Consider the following 27,351-nt stretch of genomic DNA (forward strand, 5'->3'; position numbering starts at 1 on the left):
GAGGTAAATAAAAGACGACCCACGCTACTTCCTGTTTTGATAACAACAAAAAACCTGTAATTTCGTCTTTAGCTATGGATAGACATAACTAGCTGTCATGGAACGCCATCTCTTTACTAACAGGTAGACTGTTAAAATCAAGACTCATAACTATCGACAGGGCATTGTGCTTTTGGGGTTGAAATAACGTTACACCTGTGGTTCCCAACTGTTGTTGTGGGGAGATGGCACTGAGCGCGAGCGGTTGGGCTCCAACGCCTGTGCCAGCCACATTCCAGTCTGTACATGGTGGGCCCGGACTGCAACACGGTTTTGATGTCGGTGCGAGTGTCGGTTTGCCATTCTGGAATTCAACCGCTTTGCCTCCCCGGAGCTGGCGATGAGGTTCTCCATCTTCAGCTTAGTATGGACCCCAGCAAAGCTGGAGAGTTTCGGCTAGCACTGAGGGACAGTAGCGGAAGCGGCCGTAGTGTGGTAAGTGACATACTGCAACGTCTAGCTACCTAGCTAGGTATCTTGACATATGTAATGCCATGCAAACAATTGTATGCGTTGACGTAATAAATTGCACACACAACATTGTTCTGTTGGTTTGAGCAATGTCAGTTTAGAGACATTTTTTGACATAGCTACTGAATTGGAATCTTGTTTATTCAAATTACACAGTAATTCCATTGCTGGGAAACGATTTCGGGTTATTTTTACAATCATCTGTCCTTGTGTCTATCTGAACAAGGGAAGTACCGTACTAAATAGGAGACAGTATGTTCTCTCTCTCCCTCCCTCTCTCTATAGTCAAAAGTTTGGACACACCTATTCATTCCAGGGTTTTTGTTTATTTGTATTATTTTCTACATTATAGAATAGTTAAGACATCAAAACTATGAAATAACACATATGGAATTATGTAGTAACCAAAAAAGTGTTAAAACAAATAAAAAATATGAGATTCTTCAAAGTACCCACCATTTGCACACTTGGCATTCTCTCAACCAGCTTTATGAGGTAGTCAATGCATTTCAATTAACAGCTGCGCCTTGTTAAAAGTTCATTTGTGGAATTCCTTTCCTTCTTAATGCGTTTGAGCCAATCAGTTGTGTTGTGACAAGATAGGGGGGTATACAAAATATTGCTCTATTTGGTAAAAGACCAAGTCCATATTATGGCAAGAACAGCTCAAACAAGCAAAGAGAAATGGCAGTCCATCATTACTTCAAGACATGAAGGTCAGTCAATCCGCAAGAACTTTGAACGTTTCTTCAAGTGCAGTCGCAAAAACCATCAAGCGCTGTGAAGAAACTGGCTCTCATGAGGAGCAGAACAGGAAAGGAAGACCCAGAGTTACCTCTGCTGCAGATAAGTTCATTAGAGTTACCAGCCTCAGAAATTGCAGCCCAAATAAATGCTTCAAGTAATGGACACATCTCAACATCAACTGTTCAGAGGAGTCTGCGTGAATCAGGCCTTCATGGTCCAATTGCTGCAAAGAAACCACTACTAAAGAACACCAATAAGAAGAAGAAGAGACTTGCTTGGGCCAAGAAACATGAGAAATGGACATTAGACCATGGAAATCTGTCCTTTTGGTCTGATGAATCCAAATTTGAGATTGTTGGTTGTAACCGCTGTGTATTTGTGAGACACAGAGTAGGTGAACGGGTGATCTCTTCATGTGTGGTTCCCACGGTGATGCATGGAGGAGGTGGTGTGATGACGTGGGGGTGCTTTGCTCATGACACTGTCAGTGATTTATTTAGAATTCAAGGTATACAGTGGGGCAAAAAAGTATTTAGTCAGCCACCAATTGTGCAAGTTCTCCCACTTAAAAAGATGAGGCCTGTGATTTTCACCATAGGTACACTTCAACTAGTGACAGACAAAATTAGAAAAAAAATCCAGAAAATCACATTGTAGGATTTTTAATGAATTTATTTGCAAATTATGGTGGAAAATAAGTATTTGGTTACCTACAAAACAAGCAAGATTTCTGGCTCTCACAGACCTGTAACTTCTTCTTTAAGAGGCTCCTCTGTCCTCCACTCGTTACCTGTATTAATGGCACCTGTTTGAACTTGTTATCAGTATAAAAGACAGCTGTCCACAACCTCAAGCAGTCACACTCCAAACTCCAGTATGGCCAAGACCAAAGAGCTGTCAAAGGACACCAGAAACAAAATTGTAGACCTGCACCAGGCTGGGAAGACTGAATCTGCAATAGGTAAGCAGCTTGGTTTGAAGAAATCAACGGTAGGAGCAATTATTAGGAAATGGAAAACATACAAGACCACTGATAATCTCCCTCGATCTGGGGCTCCACGCAAGATCTCACCCCGTGGGGTCAAAATGATCACAAGAAAGGTGAGCAAAAATCCCAGAACTACACAGGGGGACCTAGTGAATGACCTGCAGAGAGCTGGGACCAAAGTAACAAAGTCTACCATCAGTAACACACTACGCCGCCAGAGACTCAAATCCTGCAGTGCCAGACGTGTCCCCCTGCTTAAGCCAGTACATGTCCAGGCCCGTCTGAAGTTTGCTAGAGAGCATTTGGATGATCCAGAAGAAGATTGGGAGAATGTCATATGGTCAGATGAAACCAAAACAGAACCTTTTGGTAAAAACTCAACTCGTTGTGTTTGGAGGACAAAGAATGCTGAGTTGCATCCAAAGAACACCATACCTACTGTGAAGCATGGGGGTGGAAACATCATGCTTTGGGGCTGTTTTTCTGCAAAGGGACCAGGACGACTGATCCGTGTAAAGGAAAGAATGAATGGGGCCATGTATCGTGAGATTTTGAGTGAAAACCTCCTTCCATCAGCAAGGGCATTGAAGATGAAACGTGGCTGGGTCTTTTAGCACGACAATGATCCCAAACGCACCGCCCGGGCAACGAAGGAGTGGCTTCGTAAGAAGCATTTCAAGCTCCTGGAGTGGCCTAGCCAGTCTCCAGATCTCAACCCCATAGAAAATCTTTGGAGGGAGTTGAAAGTCCGTGTTGCCCAGCAACAGCCCCAAAACATCACTGCTCTAGAGGAGATCTGCATGGAGGAATGGGCCAAAATACCAGCAACAGTGTGTGAAAACCTTGTGAAGACTTACAGAAAACGTTTGACCTCTGTCATTGCCAACAAAGGGTATATAACAAAGTATTGAGATAAACTTTTGTTATTGACCAAATACTTATTTTCCACCATAATTTGCAAATAAATTCATAAAAAAATCCTACAATGTGATTTTCTGGATTTTTTCCCCTAATTTTGTCTGTCATAGTTGAAGTGTACCTATGATGAAAATTACAGGCCTCTCCTCTTTTTAATTGGGAGAACTTGCACAATTGGTGGCTGACTAAATACTTTTTTGCCCCACTGTACTTAACCAGCATGGCTACCACAGCATTCTGCAGCGATATGCCATCCCATCACGTTTGCGCTTAGTGGGACTATCATTTGTTTTCCAACAGGACAATGACCCAACACACCTCCAGGCTATGTGACCAAAAAGGAGAGTGGATGGAGTGCTGCATCAGATGACCTGGCCTCCACAATCACCCGACTTCAACAGAGTGAAGGGAAAGCAGCTAACAAGTGCTCAGCATACAGTTGAAGTCTGAAGTTTACATACACCTTAGCGAAATACATTTAAACTGTTTTTCACAATTCATGACATTTAATCCTAGTAAAAATTCCCTGTCTTAGGTCAGTTAGGATCACCACTTTATTTTAAGAATGTGAAATGTCAGAATAATAGTAGAGAGAATTATTTATTTCAGCTTTTATTGATTTCATCACATTTCCAGTAGGTCAGAAGTTTACATACACTCAATTAGTATTTGGTATCATTGCCTTTAAATGATTTAACTTGGGTCAAACGTTTCAGGTAGCCTTCCACAATAAGTTGGGTGAATTTTAACCCATTCCTCCTGACAGAGCTGGTGTAACGTAGTCAGGTTTGTAGGCTTCCTTGCTTGCACATGCTTTTTCAGTTCTGCCCACAAATATTATATAGGATTGAGGTCAGGGCTTTGTAATTGCCACTCCAATACCTTGACTTTGTTGTCCTTAAGCCATTTTGCCACAACTTTGGAAGTATGCTTGGGGTCATTGTCCATTTGGAAGACCCATTTGCTTCCAAGCTTTAACTTCCTGACTGATGTCTTGAGATGTTGCTTCAATATATCCATATAATTTCCCTTACTCATGATGCCATCTATTTTGTGAAGTGCACCAGTCCCTCCTGCAGCAAAGCACCCCCACAGCATGATGCTGCCACCCCCATGCTTCATGGTTGGGATGGTCTTCTTCGGCTTGCAAGTCTCCCCCGTTTTTCCTCCAAACATAACGATGGTCATTATGGCCAAATAGTTCCATTTTTGTTTCATCAGACCAGAGAACATTTCTCCAAAAAGTACAATCTTTGTCCTCATGTGCAGTTGCAAACCGTAGTCAGGCTTTTTTATGGCGGTTTTGGAGCAGTGGCTTCTTCCTTGCTGAGCGGCCTTTCAGGTTATGTCGATATATGACTAATTTTACTGTGGATATAGACACTTTTGTACCGGTTTCCTCCAGCATCTTCACAAGATCCTTTGCTGTTGTTCTGGGATTGATTTGCACTTTTCGCACCAAAGTACGCTCATACGCTCATCTCTAGGAGGCAGAACGTGTCTCCTTCCTGAGCGGTATGACGGCTGCGTGGTCCCATGGTGTTTATACTTGTGTACTATTGTTTGTACAGATGAACGTGGTATTTTCAGGCATTTGGAAATTGCTCCCAAGGATGAACAAGACTTGTGGTCTACAATTTTTTTTTTCTAAGGTCTTGGCTGATTTCCTTTGATTTTCCCATGATGTCAAGCAAAGAGGCACTGAGTTTGAAGGTAGGCCTTGAAATACATCCACAGGTACACCTTCAATTGACTCAAAGTATGTAAATTACACTATCAGAAGCTTCTAAAGCCATGACATAATTTTCAAGAATTTTCCAAGCTGTTTAAAGGTCAACTTAGTGTATGTGAACTTCTGACCCACTAGATTTGTGATACATAAGTGAAATAATCTGTCCGTAAACAATTTTTGGAAACATTACTTGTGTCATGCACAAAGTAGATGTCCTAACCGACTTGCCAAAACTATAGTTTATTAGCAAGAAATTTGTGGAGTGGTTGAAAAACGAGTTTTAATCACTCCAACCTAAGCGTATGTAAACTTCCGACTTCAACTGTATGTGGGAACTCCAAGACCGTTGGAAAAGCATTCCAGGCTACTTTGAAGAATCAAAAATATATATTTTAATTTGTTTTACACTTTTTTGGTTACTACATGATTCCATGTGTTATTTCATAGTTTGTTTTCACTATTATTCTACAATGTAGAAAATAGTAAAATTAAACCCCACACCTGAGAAGGTGTGTCCAAACTCTTTTTTTCACAGTTCATTGCAGAGTTTGACTTGCGCTCTGTGCAGTATGAGGTGAAGTCTCCACGCCTTCACGAGAATCATTTGGCAACGCCCCCTCACGACTGCATCCGCTTCAACTTCTGCTGTGATCTGGAGGCGGAGCAGTGGGCCACAGTGGTGATGTCATCCCTAAGAGAGGCACACAGAGGTCAGAGGGCATGGCAGTCTTTCTCTATTCTAGTTTGCTTGTTTAGCTGCATTCCTGTCTTGTTGTGTCTTAGAAGAGTCTCCTCCTAGAACCCCATACTGTGGCTAAAACAATAGAATGCTGTCTCACAATTGACCGTTCTTTCTCTTTCACTGTAGTTGCTGCAAATAGTTCCCCACATCCTCTGGATGACCGACAGATGCACACCACAGCAGTAGCTCTAGAACAGTGCAGCACAGCCTCCTTACCACTCACTGGTAAGTGCACTCATGCTTCCTCCACTCTCTCTTTTTCGACCATACTTGCATGGCAACATACAGTATATTTATGCATTTTTGTATAGTATTAGTAATTGAACCTGTTTTCTCTCTGAAGAGGAGCTGCGCCTGGAGCTTGCCCGGGCGATCGAAGCAGGCGACAGCCAGGCTGCTGCTCAGCATGCATCTGCTCTGGCTCACCAGAAGGTGGCGCTCACCATCCAACTGTCTGAGAAGAGTTACGCAGAAGGAGAGATACGGTGAGAAGAAGTAACAGGCAGTAGATTTAGGTTTAGGGGGGAATTAAGATACGTTGTGTTAATGGTGCTATGTCTGTATTGCAGTTTGGCTGTGGCAGTGGAGGACATTTCCTCTTCCTGTTGCGTCACAGTGAAAGTTTTCCCACACATGACCGTTGCAGCACTCAAGCAGCAGGTCAGATCAAAACTTCTGTGGTCTTCTGTTTGCTTGAGTACTTGTGCTACATTGGCAAATGTAAATGTTCACAAATCTCTCTTCTCTGTCTGCATTGCTATCAGGTGTTTCTGGAGTATGGCTTCCACCCTCGCGTGCAGCGCTGGGTGATAGGGCAGTGTTTGTGCACAGAGCCCAGGTCCCTGGCCTCGTATGGAGTCCAGAGGGATGGGGACATGGCCTACCTCTACCTGATCTCAGCCCGCCATGCCCACCTCACCCGCCAGCTGTTCCAGCAGGACGCCCTCCTCACCCCACCTCTGCCTACCAGCAACGGGTCTACGTCCCAGGACTGGAGGGGCTACAGCACCCTGCCCTCCAGGCTCAGCCACAACTCCCAGGGTAAGTTTGTGCACACACCCACAGAGACAGACACACCCACGCACACAGCAGTGCACATACTAATAGCCACAAGAAGTAAATTGAAATCATTTTGCCAAAATTAGGCTATAAAAATGATATTTCTCTTGTCTGAACAGACATAAATAAAATACTACACCAGAGAGCATAATTTAGCTACAGAGGATAAATGGCTTCAATAGAGAGCAGTGGATTAAGTTTTATTACACGGGAAGGCCACAATTTGGGCACCACACGCACCAAATATAGAACAGCTTGTTGCATTGTGGCCATAGATATAATCCATAGAATGATTTTTGAACCTCTTACCCTGGTACTTTGACTGTTAAACTCATTGGTACACTAGCAATGGCTGCCAGTCCTGATTTAAATGGGAACTGGCATCTATGGATTATATTTATATGGTTGGTTGCGGTTTCTGTTAGGAAATATTTACATTTCAGACATTGGAGAAATGTGCCTGTCATCCATATGCAATGGGTGAGTAACCTATTAAGGCTACTACCATTCCAGTGTTTAATTGCTATATTGTAATTACTTTGCCACCATGGCCTATTTATTGTCTTACCCCTCTTATCATACCTCATTTGCACTTGCCGTTTACAGATTTTTCTACTGTATTATTGATTGTATGTTTGTTTATTCCATGTGTAACTCTGTGTTGTTGTATGTGTCTAACTGCTTTGCTTTATCTTGGCCAGGTCGCAGTTGTAAATGAGACCTTGTTCTCAACTAACCTACCTGGTTAAATAAAGGTGAAATAAAAGTACATTTAAAAAAGGCGTCCACCTATGCAGCCAGCGTACATCAATAAATGAGGGATATTGGCCAAATGAGCCACATTTAATGTCCTTAAAAGCAGCCTATGACAAAAACACTATTCCTTGTGTTTCGATGTGTAGCATATGCAAAACTTTATAGCCTATTTTTTTTGGTTTTTACATTCTTAAAACAATAATTGTGCACCTTATGTTTCAGCTGTCAGATTTGAGCACTAAATGCATCAGGGCATTTTATGCATAGACTACTGGATTATACAAATATTTAAAAAATACACTTCATGACCAAAATTACAGTGCATTCGGAATGTATTCAGACCTAGACTTTTTACACATTTTTTTACGTTACAGCCTTACTGTAAAATTGATTAAATTGTTTCGTTCTTCCTCAATCAACACACAATACCCCATAATGACAAAGCAAAAAGAGGTTTTATAATTTCTTTCACATTTATTGTGGACCACTCAAGGACATTGAGACTTGTCCCAAAGCCTCTCTTGCGTTGTCTTGGCTGTGTGCTTAGGGTCGTTGTCCTACTGGAAGGTGAACCTTCGCCCCATTCTGAGGTCCTGAGTGCTCTGGAGCAGATTTTCATCAAGGATCTCTCTCTACTTTGCTCTGCTCATCTTTCACTCAATCCTGACTGGTCTTCCAGTCCCTGCCGCTGAAAAACATCCCCACAGCATGATGCTGCCATCACCCTGCTTCACCGTAGAGATGGTTCCAGGTTTCCTCCTGACGTGATGCTTGGCATGCAGGCCAAAGAGTTCAATCTTGGTTTCATCAGACCAGAGAATCTTGTTTCTCATGGTCTGAGAGTTTTGGCAGAGTCCTTTTGGCAAACACCAAGCAGGCAGTCATGTGCCATTTACTGAGGCGTGGCTTCCGTCTGGCCACTCCACCATCAAGGCCTGATTGGTGCAGTGCTGCTGGAAAGTTATCCCATCTTCACAGAGGCACTCTGGAGCTCTGTCAGAGTGACCATCGGGTTCTTGGTCACCTCCCTGACCAAGGCCCTTCTCCCCCGATTGCTCAGTTTGACTGGGAGGCCAGCTGTAGGAAGAGTCTTGGTGGTCTTGTGCGGTTGCCGTACCAGGTGAAGATACAGCCCGACAGGATGCTCTCAATTGTGGGTCTTAGGGGCCAAGTAGAATTTCTTCAGCCTCCTGATGTAGAAGAGGCACTGTTGCGCCTTCTTCACCACACTGTCTGGACCATTTCAGGTTGATTGGACATGATTTGGAAAGAAACACACCTGTCTTTATAAGGTCCCACAGTTGACAGTGCATGTCAGAGCAAAAACCAACTCATGAGTTTGAAGGAATTGTCCGTAGAGCTACGAGACAGGATTATGTAAGGGAACCAAAACATTTCTGCAGCATTGAAGGTTCCCAAGAACACAAAGGCCTCCATTCATTCTTAAATGAAAGAAGTTTGGAACGACCAAAAATCTTCCTAGAGCTGGCCACCCAGCCAAACTGAGCAATCGGGGAGATGGTCCTCTTGACAGAGCTCCAGAGTTTGTCTGTGGAGATGGGAGAACCTTCCAGAAGGACAACCATCTCTGCAGCACTCCACCAATCAGACCTTTTATAGTGGAGCCAAGCTTATAGAGACATACCCCAACAGACGTGCAGCTGTAATTGCTGCAAAAGGTGTCTCTACAAAGTATTAACTTTGGGGGATGAATAGTTATGCACGCTCAAGTTCTGTTTTTTTGTCTTATTTCTTGTTTGTTTCACAAATAATATTTGCATCTTCAAAGTGGTAGGCATGTTGTGTTAATCAAATGATACAAACCCCCCCAAAACGCTATTTTAATTCCAGGTTGTAAGGCAACAAAACATGAAACATGCTAAGGGGGGTGAATACTTTCGCAAGCCACTGTATTTTCAGGTCTCTCCAGAGATGTTCGATCAAGTTCAAGTCCGGGCTCTGGCTAGGCCACTCAAGGACATTCAGAGACTTGTCCGAAAGCCACTCTTGCGTTGTGTTTGCTGTGTGTTTAGGGCCGTTGTCCTGTTGGAAGGTGAACCTTCGCTTCAGTCTGAGCGCTCTGGAGCAGGTTTTCATCAAGGATCTCTCTGTACTTTGCTCCGTTCATCTTTCCCTCGATCCTGACTAGTCTTCCAGTCCCTGCCGCTGAAAAATATTATCAAAGAATGATGCTGCCATGACTATGCTTCACCGTAGGGATGGTGCCAGGTTTCTTTCAAGCGTGACACTTGGTATTCAGGCCAAAGAGTTCAATCTTTTTCTCATGGTTAGAGTCCTTTAGGTGCCTTTTGGCAAACTCCAAGCGGGCTGTGTGGTGCCTTTTACTGAGTGGCTTCCGTCTGGTTACACATCTAGCCACTGGGATTTTCACACATTCAAGGCAAAACAGCTCCAGCTCCTTCAAGTTGGATGGGTTCCGCTGGTGTATGGCAATCTTTAAGTCATACCACAGATTCTCAATTGGATTGAGGTCTGGGCTTTGACTAGGCCATTACAAGACATTGGAATCCTAAATGTTTCCCCTTAAGCCACTAGAGTGTTGCTTTAGCAGTATGCTAGGGTCATTGTCCCGCTGGAAGGTGAACCTCCTTCCCAGTCTCAAATCTCTGGAAGATCTCATTCCTTCAATTCTGACCAGTTTCCCAGTCCCTGCAGATGAAAAACATCCCCACAGCATGATGCTGCCACCACCATGCTTCACTGTGGGGATGGTGTTCTCGGGCTGATGAGAGGTACTGGGTTTGCGACAGACATAGCGGTTTCCTTGATGGCCAAAAAGCTTTATTTGTCTCATCTGACCAGAGTACCTTCTTCTATATGTTTGGGGAGTCTCCCACATGCCTTTTGGCGAACACCAAACACGTTTGCTTATTTTTTTCTTTAAGCAATGGCTTTTTTTCTGGCCACTCTTCCGTTAAGCCCAGCTCTGTGGAGTGTACGGCTTAAAGTGGTCCTATGGACAGATTCTCCAATCTCCGCTGTGGCGCTTTGCAGCTCCTTCAGGGTTATCTTTGGTCTCTTTGTTGCCTCTGATTAATGCCCTCCTTGCCTGGTCCGTAAGTTTTGGTGGGCGGACCTCTTGGCAGGTTTGTTGTGATGCCATATTCTTTCAATTTTTAATAATGGATTTAATGGTGCTCCGTGGGATGTTCAAAGTTTCAGATATTTTTTTATAACCCAACCCTGATCTGTACTTCTCCACAACTTTGTCCCTGACCTGTTTGGATAGCTCCTTGGTCTTCATGGTGCCCCTTGCTTAGTGGCGTTGCAGAGTCTGGGGCCTTTCAGAACAGGTGTGTATATATACACTGAGATCATGTGACAGATCTTGTGACACTTAGATTGCACACAGGTGGACTTTATTTAACTAATTATGTGACTTCTGAAGGTAATTGGTTGCACCAGATCTTATTTAGGGGCTTCATCATAGCAAAGGGGGTGAATACATACGCACATGCACCACTTTTTTATTATTTAGACATTTTTGATTTTTTTTTTAAACAATTGATTTACATGAAATCCATTTAAGTTACAGGTTGTAACGCAACAAAATAGGAAAAACGCCAAGGGGGATGAATACTTTTGCAAGGCACTGTAGCTGTGCAGCGACGCTCCCCATCCAACCTGACAGAGCTTGAGAGGATCTGCAGAGAAAAATTGGAAAAACTCCTCAAATACTTGTGCCAAGCTTGTAGCGCCATACCCAAGAAGACTCTAGACTTTAATCACTGTAAAAGATGCTTCAACAAAAGTACTGAGTAAGGGGTCTGAATACTTATGTAAATGTGATATTTCAGTTTATTTTTTAGAAATGTGCCAAAATTTCTAAAGACCTGTTTTTGCTTTGTCATTATGGGTTATTGTGTGTAGATTGATGAGGAAAAACTATTTAATCCCTTTCAGAATAAAGCTGTGGAAAAAGTCAAGGGGTCTGAATACTTTCCGAATGCACTGTATATGGAAGTACAATTAACAAAAATATAAAACATGTAAAGTGTTGGTCCCATGTTTCATGAGCTGAAATAAAAGAAACCAGACATTTTCCATATGCACAAAAAACGTTTCTCAATTTTGTGCACAAATTTGTTAAAATCCCTGCTAGTGAGCAGTTCTCCTTTGCTAAGATAATCCATCCACCTGACTGGAGTGGCATATCAACAAGCTGATCAAACAGCATGATCATTACACAGGTGCGCCTTGTTCTGGGGACAATAAAAGGCCACTCTAAAATGTGCTGTTTTATCACAACACAATGCCACAGATGTTTTGAAGGAGCGAGTGCAATTGGCATGCTGACTGCAGGAATGTCCACCCGAGCTGTTTCCAGATAATGTAATGTTCATTTTTCTACCATAAGCCACCTCCAACATCGTTTTAGAGAATTTAGCAGTACATCCAACCGGCCTGACAATCACAGACCACGTGTAACCACGCTAGCCCAGGACCTCCACATCCGGGTTCTTCAGCTGCAGGATGGTCTGAGACCAACCACCCGGACAGCTGATGAAACTGTGGGTTTGCACAACCTGTCAGAAACCATCTCAGGGGTGCTCATCGCCTTAACCAGGGTCTTGACCAGACTGCTCCCCTTCGATGGCCACTGGTACGCTGGAGAAGTGTGCTCTTCACAGACAAATCCCTGTTTCAACTGTACCGGGCAAAGGGCAGACACTGTGTATGGCATTGTGTGGGCAAACAGAGTGCCCCATGGTGGGATTATGGTATCGGCAGTCATAAGCTACAGACAACAAACATAATTGCATTTTATCGATGGCAATTTGAATGCACAGAGAGACCGTGTCGAGATCCTGAGGCCCATTGTCGTGCCATTTATCCACCACCATCACCTCATGTTTCAGTATGATAATGACAGCCCCATGTCGCAAGGATCTGTACACTGAAACTGAAAATGTCCCAGTTCTTCCATGGCCTGCCTGCCTACTCACCAGACGTGTCACCCATTGAGCATGTTTGGGATTCTCCGGATCAATGCGTACGACAGCGTGTTCTAGTTCCTATCAACATCCTGCAACTTCGCACAGCCATTGAAGAGGAGTGGGACAACATTCCACAAGCCACAATGAACAGCCTTATCAACTCTATGCGAAAGAGATGTGTCCTGCTGCATGAGGTAAATGGTCACAGCAGATACTGACTGGTCTTCTGATCCAAGCCCCCTACCTTTTTTAAAAAGTATCTGTGACCAACAGATGCATATCTGTATTCCCAGTCATGTGAAATCCATAGATCTGGGCCTAATTAAATCATTTAAATAGAATGATTTCCTTATGAATTGTAACTCAGTAAAATCTTAAATTGTTGCATCTTGCATTTATATGTTTCTTCAGTGTAGTTTAGTGCATCTCCAATCCATTGTTAAATCGAGAATCGGCATCCTATTTCGCAACACAGCCTCCTTCACTCATGCTGCCAAACACCCTCGTAAAACTGACTATCCTACCATTCCTTGACTTCGGCGATGTCATTTACAAAATAGCCTCCAACATTCTACTCAGCCAATTGGATGCAGTCTATCACAGTGCCATCTGTTTTGTCACCAAAGCCCCATATATTACCCACCACTGCGACCTGTATGCTCTCGTTGGCTGGTCCTCGCTACATATTCGTCGCCAAACCCACTGGCTCCAGATCATCGAAGTCTTTGCTAGGTAAAGCTCCGCCTTATCTCAGCTCACTGGTCGCAATAGCAACACCCACCCGTAGCACGTGCTCCAGCAGGTATATTTCACTGGTCACCCCCAAAGACAACACCTCTTTGGCCGCCTTTCCTTCCAGTTCTCTGCTGCCAATGACTGGAACGAATTGCAAAAATCACTGAAGTTGGAGACTTATAGCTCCCTTACTAACTTTAAGCGTCAGCTGTCAGAGCAGCTTACCGATCTCTGCAGCTGTTCACAGCCCATCTGTAAGTAGCCCATCCAACCAACTACCTACCTCATCCCCATATTTGTTTTTCTGCTCTTTTGCACACCAGTATTTGTACTTGCACATATCACTCCAGTGTAAATTGCTACATTGTGTAAATTGCTACATTACTTCGCCCCTATTGGAGTATTTATTGCCTTACCTCCTTACTTCATTTGCACACTGTATACAGATTTTTATATTGTGTTATCGACTGTATGTTTGTCTATCCCATGTGTAACTCTGTGTTGTTGTTTTTGTTGCACTGCTTTGCTTTATCTTGGCCAGGTCGCAGTTGTAAATGAGAACTTGTTCTTAGCTGGCCTACCTGGTTAAATAAATAAATAAAAATTTAAATACTTGTCTATTAAAAATGATAGTTTCCTGATCTTAGATCTCTCAGATATAGGGCAGACACTTCAAAACAAACTTCCTTTAGATATTCTTTGGGACTGTTTTTCCATTTATGAATATGTATTTCTATGGGCTTATAGCAGTAAGGCCAAATTCAATGTTTCATTAAATAATGAAAAAATATATTTCATACCTAAAGGGGTCCTAAAATTCTAAATCAAATATCTAAATGATCCTTGGTATGACCATCTTCAAACAATTCCATATGTTGGCTTAGTAGAACCCTCTTTTAGACTCTAGATCAGGGCTGTAAGGCTTATTTTATTTTTTCCAACCCTAATCTAGCGCACCTGATTATTAATTAGCTGGTTAATAAGCTGAATCAGGTTAGTTACAACTGGGGTTGAAAAGAGAACCTACAGGAGGGTTGGAGAGCCCTGCCCTAGAGGGGTAAAGAACTGGTTTAGATTAATAAATAGGCCTCCAATAATAAAACAAATTATAAATACGAAAGTATATATAAAGTTCCAAAATTGCATCCTATCAGAATAGCGAGTTGCACAGTAGGCGGCATTAGGCTATTTGTGTGGTATTTATACAATAAAATTATGCTGACAGGCTGGGTATGAGCGAGATCAGAGAGGCCCTCAACTTGGAGACTCTGCAGAACAACAAACCTGATCAACCCTGCAAAGCCAGTAAAACACAGGTACAAACCCAATGTTTTCATATTTATGTGGTCGGCTGTTGGCTTCAAACACCATTTAATTGTTTTACGCAAGATGATAGTTGAGGACATACTTTCTCTTTCCCTGATAGAAACCTAATATTTCATATAGCTAGTATACTGAATATCACTGCTCTTTACGTCTGACACGCAGACAGAATGGGTTTATCCCTCCTGCACCTTTATCAACAATCCTTCCCGACCAGGCTGTGAGATCTGCAGTACAGCCAGACCTGACTCGGGAGCACCGCCTCATACAACAGGTACTGTATCTATTGCATAGAGTAGACAGAACACAGAACCTGCATTCTAAACTACAATATTGTCTTTATTCCCTGTCTGTATTAAAGGAGAAAGGAATAAGAGTGGAGCAGGGGGAGATTGGTGCATTGATCAGTTGACTGCCTCGCAACCTTTACCATAGCCTGGATGACTGATCACACACAACTGACACCAACTTACTGCTTCTTAGGTAAAAACCCACTACTGACAAACACTAGAGGTATATGGATGCTGTCGCACACATGGAGCTCCACTTGCAGTGGCTCACAAAAGGAACTACCTGTATAGTCAATGGGAGCTGGCTTTTTGACTCTCCACTGGACATGATGTCAGTCAGCAACCTTTGCCTTGTGGTAGACTTTCTATTTATTTATTTTACATTGGGGAGGGGTGGAATAGTCCTATATTTATTCCAGAGGGGTAGGTGGTGCTTCCCTTCTCTCTACCTGATATCTCAGATGAGAGAATATGGTATATTTTGAAGTTGGCCAACTGGGATACTTTTGAGTATTGAAAGTGCAGTTTAAAACCAAGGCCTGTATTCAAACTCAGAGTAGGTGTGCTGGTCTAGGATCAGATGTATTTTAGATCATAATTATATAGACATGGGGGACCTGATCCTAGATCAGTACTCCTACTCTGAGATACATTGTTAATACAGGCCCAGGTCTTGCTGGTCAATGGTTGGTGCCATTTGGTTTGATGGGATGAGGGGGATTGGTTGCTATGAGGCAAGTCTGTGGGAGTGACAGGGTTTTAAAGTGATTTTATTGTTGATGCGTTTCACCTATTTGTCATAAGTTTCTCTGTCTGAACTGTGTTAGTGACAGAATTATGTTTTGTCAAACATAACTGTATAAAATGGTTTTAGCTGAATAAACATACGTTGATCAAGTTTGAGTTAAGTTTTTATTTGAGCATTTATAAATGAGTGTCTGTACACATGGTTCAAATAAAGTGTGTGTGTGTGTATATATATATATTTATATATATAACATTTAAAAACAGTTCATATAGTAGATTATGGACATTTTCTGGAGGGCTTCAGTTGCCAAGAGGTTGGCTTAAGGATACTGCTTCCTTAACATTTTCTTTTGTTCAGTTTCATCCCTTAGAATATTCACTCAGGCCCAATAACATAACCAAAACACAGTGCATTATTTATTCCTTCAGGTACCATAAACCAATCCCATGCACACAAGCCCTGAACCCAATACAACCTTTTAGTTGCCAGACAAGCCCAACCCAATACACTTAACCACTCCCCCTGCCAACTCCCCATTCCTTCCAGGCAAGTCAGTTAGCCTACTCCTTGGGGAAACACCTTCATTCCATAAAGGCAGGTTTAGGAGCAGTTTCACCTCTCAGGATAGATAGTTCCCATATAAAGGCAGGTCTGGGACCAGTCTTCCCCCAGTTACCTGTTGTTTACTTCCAGAAGAGAATGTTCCAGAGCAGCAACCAACAGGGGTAGATCAGCAGAGCCAGGAGCGGATAGACCAATGAGCCGTAGAGGGCGTGGTCCAGGATGCCCTGGGAGATGACAGACAGGAAGAGCATCCAACCATCTTGCAGGGAGACAGGGGTCTCCTGCAGCTCCTGGAAGACGAAGACGCAGTAGAGCAGAGTGCAGCCGGGGCTCAGGAGCACCATGATGGCTGCAGATAGAGCCCTGGGGAGAGAGGGTAAAGTCGTTATTACAGAGCCCTGGAAGAAGAAACATTAATACAGCACTCAAGACAGTGGAGAAGAGGGAGGGGGGGACCATTACACACACTATCCTCACACACAGGGACAATGGAACTAACACTGCAACATCACTGAGAAAACAACATATTGAGAATTATTACTTCTATAAGAAATCACCCAACACCGGGAGAAAGTTGTGGGTGGGTGAGAGTGTTGAGAGTATTACTTGGGTGTATGCGGTGTGATGAAGGCAGCAATGGGTACCAGGGACAGAGCCAAGATGAATCCCAGGGAGAAGTTGATAAGGGCAGTGCAGCCCAGTAACACAGCCAGGTAGAGGAGAGCCACCAGCTTCAACACTCTCCAGCCCTCCTCTGTACCCTCTCCTTGCAGAAGCCTGGGGGAGAAAGAGAGAGATAAAATACCCATTTATACCTGGTGCTAACATGTGCCCTTTGTCCTGATCTTGTACACATTTTTTGACCACATTTTCAGACAGGTGTAAACGATTAAAATACATTTGATTGTGATCAGATCTTCCTGAGCACCTCCATCGGTTGTCAGGCATGCATTGTGTCTGGATATCAATGAAGTGTAAACATATGGATGGTCAAGCCATTTAAAAATCATATCAACCTCTAAAATCATTGGCACGTATCACAATTTGATTTATAATAAATGTATTAATATTATTTTGAAAGAATATCTGTAAAATCATTTGTATACAGGGAGGCACTAGATTATCTGGTCACAATGTGGATGGATAAGATACATTTTACACAGACCTTTGTTACAAGAAGCATATGAGCACACAGACAATTAGGAGCACAATTAAAAATATTTGAGGTAACAAGCCGTTTTTCTTTGCCGAAATGGTGCAAGGATGACAGTCATGAATCTGCACTCAGGGGCTGTTTTACAGTAAAGTAATCATTGCAACCATTTTTCTAGGCGCACTTGTGCTCCTAAATTACAATTCCAGGTTGCACACAGCAAAATATTTAGGCACATATGCATGTAAAATGGTAGCACTGTAGAGCCCTGCCTTGATTAGATATTGATCAGATCACGAAACGCACGTTAGCGCAAGGTGTAAACGACACGAGTTACAGGGGGGGACATGGTGAAATAAAATAATTTACTGCAGCCACAGTATCGTCAAGGTGTGTGTGTGATCACGGGGCAAACCTGGCATATTGTATGCATATTTAGTGTGGGAGAACCTGCATCAGCCATCTTGTGTTTTCTTTGAGTGTGTGTATATGTGAGAAAGATGAGAGGGTGTGTATGTGTGTGTACCTGTGTGTGTTGTGTGGCAGGGCCAGTCCTGCGGTGTAGATAGCTATAGCAGTGAGGACCACAGCTTCCGTCTCAGACACAGGGAAGTGTTGCACAGCCATCTCCTGAGAGAGGATAGGGAGGGTGTACAGAGCCACCCCTGTCATGTGACTGATCACTACTGGAGTCAGGATAGACAGGACCCCTGGGCTGGAGGGCTGATGGAGGACAGAGGGATACAGGAGGAAATAGTCAATTATACTGACATAGACCAATAGGTTGATGACTTCTAGAGATGTAAAAATGTAGATACTATAATTACACAATACATACCAGAAGTGCGCACACACACACAGCTTGTTTACTACTCCATAACTGACCTGCACTCCCCCAGCAACCCCATCCTCTGTTCCTGGTGGAGAAGCACCTAGCTGAACCCACAGGTCTAAGGCCTGTTACTTCCATTAAGGACAAAACCGATATGCACCAGTGTATTAAACCATCATCGACATATACACAGCCTCATTCAGAGCAATCTCATCATGACTTAAAGCTGAAATCCTTAACAGAACTGCCACGTCCGTTTGCCCCATGGACATCATTGCACGTGCGCTAGAACAGCAGAATGTACTGCCATTTTTTTTTCCCACATTGTGCAACACTCCTCACCCCAGCTTCGTAAAACAAAAACAAATCGATAACAATGGCATTAGGGCGGATAGCAGCACCGTTTCCCCTACTGCGGATTCCATCTTTAATGAAGTTGAACATTCAGCTTAACTATGCAAACATATCATTAACCCACATTAGGCCTTTTGACTAACCTAATTAATTTACTAATATAGGAGAATGGACCAAAATGAATATCCTTTCTGTCCATTTACAGTTGAAGTCAGATTTTTACATACACCTTAGCCAAATACATTTAAACTCAGTTGACAGTTCCTGACATTTAATCCTAGTAGAAATTCCATTTTAGGTCAGTTAGGATCACCACTTTATTTTAAGAATGAGAAATGTCAGAATAATAGTAGAGAGAATGATTTATTTCAGCTTTTATTTATTTACGGCCAAACAGTTCTACTTTTGTTTCATCAGACCTGAGGACATTTCTCCAAAAAGTATGATCTTTGTCCCCATGTGCAGTTGCAAACCGTAGTCTGGCTTTTGTTCTGGGATTGATTTATTTTGATTTTCCCATGATGTCAAGCACTGAGTTTGAAGGCCTTGAAATACATCCACAGGTACACCTCCAACTGACTCAAATGATGTCAACTAGACCATCAGAACCTTCTAAAGCAATGACATTTTCTGGAATTTTCCAAGCTGTTTAAAGGCACAGTCAACTTAGTGTATGTTAACTTCTGACCCACTGGAATTGTGATACAGTGAATTATAAGTGAAATAATCTGTCTGTAAACAATTATTGGAAAAATGACTTGTGTCATGCACAAAGTAGATGTCCTAACAGACTTGCCAAAACTATAGTTTGTTAACAAAAAATTTGTGGAGTGGTTGAAAAACTAGTTTTAATGACTCCAACCTAAGTGTATGTAAACTTCCGACTTCAACTGTAATTCCCACACAAGTGCATCTCAACCCTCCAGCTCTCTTGGACAGGTCTCCCTTGGGAAAAGGTAGTCTGACCTCAATGGGACTACCTGGTTAAAAAAACAGTTAAATAAAAATAGAATCCCCTATTGTCCCAGAGGTGGAAGGATACGCGCAACAGCAGAATGACAGCCAGCAGGCCGAAGGCGGGCATGTAGTAACCAATGGAGACGAAGCGAGAGAGCGAGGGCATAAGGTAGAAGAAGTAGGACTGGTGCAGACGCTCCAGGAGGTTGTTCAGCTTCCGGTACATCCCCTCCAGGAGCCTGAGGGACACACACAGGTTTATTTCCATGTCAATTTCACTGTGAAAATGTCTCCATAGAAACAACAAGAGTTGCATTTGAAGGCTTTCTGATCATCTAAATTGAAGCTTGAACATCATCAGCAGCTGACCTGCCGATGGTGGTGGTGTCTGTCTTGTACTGTCTGAAGCTGTTGATGCCCCTGATGGAGGCGGCCTCTATGTGGTATCTGAGGAACAGGCCGTGGTCCCCCCAGGGTCGCCCACTGGCCTGCTTCAGCACCATCAACATCATGGTCTGGGCCGCGTGGCTGTAGCCCGATGTAGTGTCCCAGTCGTTCCTCTGGAGCTGGATGGAGAGAGGACAGTCAGCATGACAATCAGGCAATTAAACATGTTATTACATCATGCCATTACTGGCTTCTCCTTACCTGGCATAGAGGAATGCACAATACAAAACATCTATGGTGTTCTATTATTAGACCTCTTTGAAAGCTTTACAAATTTACAGCATGTACTTTCTGCAACAACATCAAATAACTTCACCGCACACGGAGGCTAAAAGAGACTTTCCTCCTTCGAGACGTCCCTCTAAGGCCCTTCTGCTAGCTGTCTGAATCGCTGTGTCTCCAGCCAGTCCAACCACTCACTGGACTCCTACGATCACCCGGCTACGCATGCCTCTCCCTAATATCAATATGCCTTGTCCATTACTGTCCTGGTTAGTGATTATTGTCTTATTTCACTGTAGAGCCTCTAGCCCTGCTCAATATGCCTTAACCTACCACATATGCAGTGACATCACCTGGTTTAGATGTCTCTAGAGACAATATCTCTTTCATCATTACTCAACGCCTAGGTTTACCTCCAATGTACTCACATCCTACCATACCTCTGTCTATACATTATGCCTTGAATCTATTCTATCGCGCCCAGAAACCTGCTCCTTTTACTCTGTTCCGAACGTTCTAGACGACCAGTTCTGATAGCCTTTAGCCGTACCCTTATCCTACTCTGTACCTCTGGTGATGTAGAGGTTAATCCAGGCCCTGCAGTGCCTAGCTCCACCCCTACTCCCCAGGTGCTCTCATTTGTTGACTTCTGTAACTGTAAAAGCCTTGGTTTCATGCATGTTAACATTAGAAGCCTCCTCCCTAAGTTTGTTTTATTCACTGCCCTAGCACACTCTGCCAACCCGGATGTCCTAGCCGTGTCTGAATCCTGGCTTAGGAAGACCACCAAAAACCCTGACATGTCCATCCCTAACTATAACATTTTCCGACAAGATAGAACTGCCAAAGGGGCGGTGTTGCAATCTACTGCAGAGATAGGTTGCAGAGTTCTGTCTTACTATCCAGGTCTATACCCAAACAATTTGAGCTTCTACTTTTAAAAATCCACCTTTCCAGAAACAAGTCTCTCACCGATTGCTATAGACCACCCTCTGCCCCCAGCTGTGCCCTGGACACCATATGTGAACTGATTGCACCCCATCTATCTTCAGAGCTCGTGCTGCTAGGTGACCTAAACTGGGACATGCTTAACACTCCGGTCATCCTACAATCTAAGCTTGATGCCGTCAAATCGCACACAAATTAACAACGAATCGACCAGGTACAACCCCAAATCCGTAAACATGGGCACCCTCATAGATCTCATTCTAACCAACTTGCCCTCCAAATACACCTCTGCTGTTTTCCCCTTCAGCGAGCAGGCCTTTCTAATCGACCTGGCCCGGGTATACTGGAAGGATATTGACCTCATCCCGTCAGTAGAGGATGCCTGGTTGTTCTTTAAAAGTGCCTTTGGAGACTTTTATCTCCCTCACCAACTTCAAACATCTGCTATCTGAGCAGCTAACCGATCGCTGCAGCTGTACATAGTCTATCGGTAAATAGCCCACCCATTTTTACCTACCTCATCCCCATACTGTTTTTATTTATTTACTTTTCTGCTCTTTTGCACACCAATATCTCTACCTGTACATGACCATCTGATCATTTATCACTCCAGTGTTAATCTGCAAAATTGTAATTATTCGCCTACCTCCTCATGCCTTTTGCACACAATGTATATAGACTCACCTTTTTTTCTACTGTGTTATTGACTTGTTAATTGTTTACTCCATGTGTAACTCTGTGTTGTCTGTTCACACTGCTATGCTTTATCTTGGCCAGTTCGCAGTTGCAAATGAGAACTTGTTCTCAACTAGCCTACCTGGTTAAATAAAGGTGAAATAAAAAATCAAATAAAAGGAACTGCTGCCTCGTTCAGGGGCAGAACGGCAGATTTTTACCTTGTCAGCTCGGGGAATTCAATCTCAGTCCAACGCTCTAACCACCTGCCTCTCATTGCACTCCACGAGGAGACTGCCTGTTACATGAAAAGTTGCTAGCTAGCATTAAACTTATCTCATAAAAATCAATCAATCGTAATCACTAGTTAACTACACATGGTTGATGATATTACTAGTTTATCTAGCGTGTCTGGCATTGCATATAATCGATGCGGTGCGTATCGTTGCTCCAATGTGTACCTAACCATAAACATCAATGCCTTTCTTAAAATCAATACACAGAAGTATATATTTTTAATCCTGCATATTTAGCTGAAATAAATCCAGGTTAGCAGGCAATATTAACCAGGTGAAATTGTGTCACTTCTCTTGCATTCATTGCACGCAGGGTCAGTGTATATGCAACAGTTTGGGCCGCCTAATTTGCCAGAATTTCACGTAATTATGACATATCATTGAAGGTTGTGCAATGTAACAGGAATATTTAGATTTATGGATGCCACCCGTTAGATAAAATACGGAACGGTTCCGTATTTCACTGAAAGAATAAAGTCTTGTTTTTTGAGATGATAGTTTCCGGATTTGACCATATTAATGACCTAAGGCTCGTATTTCTGTGTGTTATCATGTTATAACTAAGTCTATGATTTGATAGAGCAGTCTGACTGAGCGATGGTGGGCAGCAGCAGTTGGCTCGTAAGCATTAATTCAAACAGCACTTTCGTGCATTTGCCAGCAGCTGTTTATGACTTCAAGCCTATCAACTCCCGAGATTAGGCTCGTGTAACCAATGTGAAATGGCTAGCTAGTTAGCGGGGTGCGTGCTAATAGCTTTTCAAACGTCACTCGCTCTGAGACCTGGAGTGGTTGTTCCCCTCGCTCTGCAAGGGTAACGCTGCTTCGAGGGTAGCTGTTGTCATTGTGTTCCTGGAACATCCAATAGTCAAAGGTTAATGAAATACAAATGGTATAGAGAGAAATAGTCCTATAAGTCCTATAATAACTACAACCTAAAACTTCTTACCTGGGAATATTGAAGAGTCATGTTAAAAAGGAACCACCAGCTTTCATATGTTCTCATGTTCTGAGCAAGGAACTTAAACGTTAGCTTTCTTACATGGCACATATTGCACTTTTACTTTCTTCACCAACACTTTGTTTTTGCATTATTTAAACCAAATTGAACATGTTTCATTATTTATTTGAGGCTAAATTGATTTTATTGATGTATTATATTAAGTTAAAATAAGTGTTCATTCAGTATTGTTGTAATTGTCATTATTACAAACAAATAAAAATAAAATCGGCCAATTAATCGGTATCGGCTTTTTTTGGTCCTCCAATAATCAGCGTTGATAAATTATAAAATCGGTCGACCTCTAACCCCTGTCAAATCTCTATGGGGGTGCCACAGGGTTCAATTCTCAGGTCGACTCTTTTCTCTGTATACATCAATGACGTCGCTCTTGCTGCTGGTGATTCTCTGATCCATCTCTACGCAGACGACACCATTCTGTATACCTCCAGACAAGCTTCAATGCCATACAACTCCCTTTCTGTGGCCTCCAACTGCTCTTAAATGCAAGTAAAACTTAATGCATGCTCTTCAACCGATCGCTGCCCGCACCTGCCCGCCCGTCCAGGTTCTTAAGACGGTTCTGACTTAGAAAATGTGGACAATTACAAATACCTAGATGTCTGGTTAGACTGTAAACTCTCCTTCCAGACTCACAATATGCATCTCCAATCCAAAATTAAATCTAGAATCGGCTTCCTACTTCGCAAAAAAAAAGCATCCTTCACTCATGCTGCCAAACATACCCTCGTAAAACTGACCATCCTACCGATCCTCGACTTCAGCGATGTAATTTACAAAATAGCCTCCAACACTCTAGTCAACTAATTGGATGCAGTCTATCACAGTGCCATCCGTTTCGTCACCAAAGCCCCATATACACTACCCACCACTGCGACCTGTATGCTCTCGTTGGCTGGCCCTCGCTTCATACTCGTCGCCAAAGCCACTGGCTCCAGGTCATCTACAAGTCTCTGCTAGGTAAAGCCCCGCCTTATCTCAGCTCACTGGTCACCATAGCAGCACCCACCCGTAGCATGCACTCCAGCAGGTATATCTCACTGGTCACACCCAAAGCCAATTTTTCCTTCGGCCGCCTTTCCTTCCAGTTCACTGCTGCCAAAGACTGGAACGAACTGCAAAAAATACTGAGGCTGGAGACTCATATCTCCCTCACTAGCTTTAAGCACCAGCTGTCAGAGCAGCTCACAGATCACTCCACCTGTAAACAGCCCATCCAACTACCTCATCCCCATCCTGTATTTATTTCTTTATCTTGCTCCTTTATCTCTACTCGCATATTTATCTTCTGCACATCTACCATTCCAGTGTTTAATTGCTATATTGTAATTACTTCACCACCATGGCCAATTTATTGCCTTACCTCCCTTGTCCTACCTCATTTGCACATACTGTAAATAGACTTTCTATTGTATTGTTGACTGTATGTTTGTTTATTCCATGTGTAACTCTGCGTTGTTGTATGTGTCAAACGGCTTTACTTTATCTTGGCCAGGTCGCAGTTGCAAATGAGAACTTGTTCTCAACTAGCCTACCTGGTTAAATAAAGGTGAAATAAAATAATAATAATTCAAACTTACTTACTCAAGTAATTCCTCAAGGCATTTGGACTTCTTCCCTACCTTGCCCTGGATGGTACACAGGACCCCTATCTTCTGGCAGAAGGCGTAGAAGAGATTGGCCAGGTCCAGGTTTGGCAGCTGGCCGTTGAGCCCCTCCAGAACCAGATCCAAACTGGTGATGACGTCACTGCTCAGCTCCAAAGACAGAGCTGCCTGGATAGAGCCACCTCTTCCCTGCAGTGGAGACCAGTCACCACCTGAGGGAACCAACAGGAGGCACAGTGGTGGCAGGTTTGTTGGAATAGAACAGGGCTCTCAAACCCTGTTCCTGGACAGCTGTAACTAAACCTGATTCAGTTTATCAACCAGCTAATTATTAGAATCCGGTGTGCTAAATTAGAAATGGAGGGAAAACCTACAGGACAGTAGCTCTCCAGGAACAGGATTAAAGAGCCCTGGTATAGAGACATTGATAACACATACAGTCTATAATGGTGTCTCTAAAACTGGTGCATTACAGGGTTACATTATTACAGAGATGCAGGTACGGAGGACTGACCAGTGGTGTTGGTGTGGTGGTATCCCTCCAGCCAGGCCTGCATGCCGATCAGGTCATGTTCATTCACCAGGAATATAATGTCCTTAGCCCAGTGGATCTGACCTAAGAAGAGACCAATCATTGACAGAATTTAACCTTTGGAAATGGTCTGTGTTTGTGAATGTTAGTAATAGTAGTATGCTTACTCCTGAAGTACTGGGCGAGGCCCAGCAGAAGGCCCACTGCCTGGTTGTTATTGTTTCCCTCACTACAGGGGGCACTCAGCACCAGGGCTTCAGTACGAGGGGCTCTGGGGGCCCGCAGGATCCCATACACGTTAGTGCCCCGCACCATCTGACCGAGACAAACCGTGAGAAGGATCAGTGAGAGAAATAGAAGAAATTAAAGCCTGTGTTGCGATACAGAGGAGGAATGTGTGTGTGAGTGTGTGTGCGCGCACCAAGATTAAATAGGAGCTTATGTTTAATATGTAGACATCTTTGTCTCAGCCCACACGCACATATCTCTCTTTGTTTTCATCTGGGAAGGGAAGCTTGCGGGTGAAGCTCTGAGTGAACACTTCCAGCCCTCGAGACTGCATGGTCTTCACCAGCCAATCCACCGGCATCCCACTACAGGGAGAAGTGAGGAAGGGAGAAGAAAACAATTGAAACACAGAAGAAATATTGTGGGAGTGGTTATCACTATTATAGCTGCATTTGTGATAGGTAGGATAAGCACTGAATCCCAAAGTAGGGGTTAGTGATAGCTAGGGGTGAGTTTTTCCTGGTCACATGAACAAGAGAAGCTCCTGGCACTAGTGATGACTATAGGAGGAAGGCTTATTAGTTTGACTCACCCTACTTTCTTCTTGTGAGCAGCAAACTCCCTACCGGTGGCCAGAGCCCTCTCACCTGCTGGGAAGCGTTCCTCCACCATGGTGGAGCCCATGGCGTTCTCTGACATGTAGGTGCGCAGGGTGAATGGCTCAAAGGCCAAGCCCATGAACCATGCCACACCCGCCAGGTAGCACATAACACTGGGGAGACATCATTATATCATTTGAAAGCATTTGCATCATACACAGTTAGGAGGTAGGCTGGGGCGGTAGGTAGCCTAGTGGTTAGAGCGTTGGACTATTAACCGGAAGGTTGCTGGATCAAATCCCCAAGGTGACATGGCAAAATTTGTTGTTCTGCCCATGAACAAGGCAGTTAACCCACTGTTCCTAGTACGCCATTGAAAATAAGAATTTGTTCTTAACTGACTTGCCTAGTTAAATAAAAGGTCAAATAAAATAATACAAATAGTTCAAGTGGATAAGGTGCATCAAGAGGACGCCCTGTTCCATTCCACTTCCCCAGCGAATTCAATTCTACCATTGACCATTGATATTCTGTCAGGAAGGACTCACCAGATTGGTGCATTGAGACGGGTGAGAAGTTTGGTCAGGGCTCGCCTTCGGTTTGGATCAGACAGCAGTCCCATGTTGTTGTTGCCTTGACACCTCTCAGACTGGCTCAGCTGGACCTTTGCAAACAAAGCCCCAGTCAATAATATTCAATATGAATGTAGTTTTTAGTCATCCCCTCGCATTGTAGGCATCTATAGTGTTAATCTAGCTAGCTAACTGCTAACCTTTGTAATAAAAATAAACAGTGCTAAAGAATATGGTCCATTATTATCAATTAGCAATGTTAGCTAGCTAGCTAGTTGCCTAACTAAGCAGCAGAGAATCAGCAACGTTGCACGTGCAAAATCCGCAACTCAGTTATTTTAAACTAAACAATGTATTTATACAATACCTTTACAAAATGTGTAGTTAACCAGAGCCTACTTTTCGGGCACAATGGAAAGGCCCAAGATTTGACAGGTGTAGCTAGCCTGTACTTTACTGCTATAGATTTTCCACCGGTCTTTTTTCTTGGTTCTTATCGGACGATTGTGCGACGGACCAACTTCCGCTTTACCCAAGAAATGATAAAAACAGAGATTACCTCATTGGATTTGTGACTGGCTCACCCTGTTGGTTTGTAAAATGAATTGCCTAAATAAATTCACAGAACTAATTCAGGGGTGTAGTTATTAGTCAGATCCTGTTGGCAGACGTTTTCACCAGAATTCGACTAATGAATACACCCCCATGTGACGCTACACTCAAACTGTTTTATTTTTGCTGACTGATTGATTTATCCAATCCCAGATTCTGATGTAGACCTACATCTATAGCTCCCTCTGTCCACAAATCATCTCGGCCCATTTATAGATTACTCAAA

General features: G+C 43.2%; 2 protein-coding genes across 2 annotated transcripts; one reads left to right on the forward strand and one right to left on the reverse strand.

Moving 5' to 3' along the window:
* Nucleotides 1-15,655, forward strand: LOC112247489 (ranBP-type and C3HC4-type zinc finger-containing protein 1-like). Its single transcript, XM_042329585.1, has 9 exons — nucleotides 1-474; nucleotides 5,431-5,605; nucleotides 5,764-5,862; nucleotides 5,981-6,122; nucleotides 6,207-6,297; nucleotides 6,402-6,678; nucleotides 14,358-14,461; nucleotides 14,634-14,742; nucleotides 14,830-15,655. The coding sequence occupies exons 1-9, from the start codon at nucleotides 286-288 to the stop codon at nucleotides 14,901-14,903; spliced, it is 1,260 nt and encodes a 419-aa protein (XP_042185519.1). The 5' UTR covers nucleotides 1-285; the 3' UTR covers nucleotides 14,904-15,655.
* On the reverse strand, nucleotides 15,652-27,046 carry gpaa1 (glycosylphosphatidylinositol anchor attachment 1). Its single transcript, XM_024416260.2, has 13 exons — nucleotides 26,881-27,046; nucleotides 26,490-26,605; nucleotides 25,935-26,114; nucleotides 25,596-25,707; nucleotides 25,282-25,429; nucleotides 25,097-25,198; nucleotides 24,598-24,794; nucleotides 19,736-19,932; nucleotides 19,452-19,605; nucleotides 18,109-18,180; nucleotides 17,750-17,946; nucleotides 16,677-16,847; nucleotides 15,652-16,433 (listed from the first exon to the last, which is right to left on the reverse strand). Exons 2-13 carry the CDS (start codon nucleotides 26,561-26,563, stop codon nucleotides 16,190-16,192), a joined length of 1,848 nt encoding a protein of 615 aa, XP_024272028.1. The 5' UTR covers nucleotides 26,564-26,605; nucleotides 26,881-27,046; the 3' UTR covers nucleotides 15,652-16,189.
* Nucleotides 27,047-27,351: the final 305 nt, after the last annotated feature.

This window comes from Oncorhynchus tshawytscha, linkage group LG10, assembly GCF_018296145.1.
Source record: "Oncorhynchus tshawytscha isolate Ot180627B linkage group LG10, Otsh_v2.0, whole genome shotgun sequence".
Classification (NCBI taxonomy): domain Eukaryota; kingdom Metazoa; phylum Chordata; class Actinopteri; order Salmoniformes; family Salmonidae; genus Oncorhynchus; species Oncorhynchus tshawytscha.

What these genes read in the sequence shown, in the direction of transcription:
- LOC112247489 (XM_042329585.1), top strand. Translation starts at nt 286, where the DNA reads ATGGTGGGCCCGGACTGCAACACGGTTTTGATGTCGGTGCGAGTGTCG. An exon ending in CCTAAGAGAGGCACACAGAG is followed by an intron (nt 5,606 to 5,763) that starts GTCAGAGGGCAT and finishes CTTTCACTGTAG; the next exon opens with TTGCTGCAAATAGTTCCCCA. An exon ending in AGCCTCCTTACCACTCACTG is followed by an intron (nt 5,863 to 5,980) that starts GTAAGTGCACTC and finishes TTCTCTCTGAAG; the next exon opens with AGGAGCTGCGCCTGGAGCTT.
- gpaa1 (XM_024416260.2), bottom strand. Translation starts at nt 26,563, where the DNA reads ATGGGACTGCTGTCTGATCCAAACCGAAGGCGAGCCCTGACCAAACTT. An exon ending in CTGCCACACAACACACACAG is followed by an intron (nt 16,848 to 17,749) that starts GTACACACACAT and finishes TTTCTCCCCCAG; the next exon opens with GCTTCTGCAAGGAGAGGGTA. An exon ending in ATCACACCGCATACACCCAA is followed by an intron (nt 16,434 to 16,676) that starts GTAATACTCTCA and finishes CTCTCTCCCCAG; the next exon opens with GGCTCTATCTGCAGCCATCA.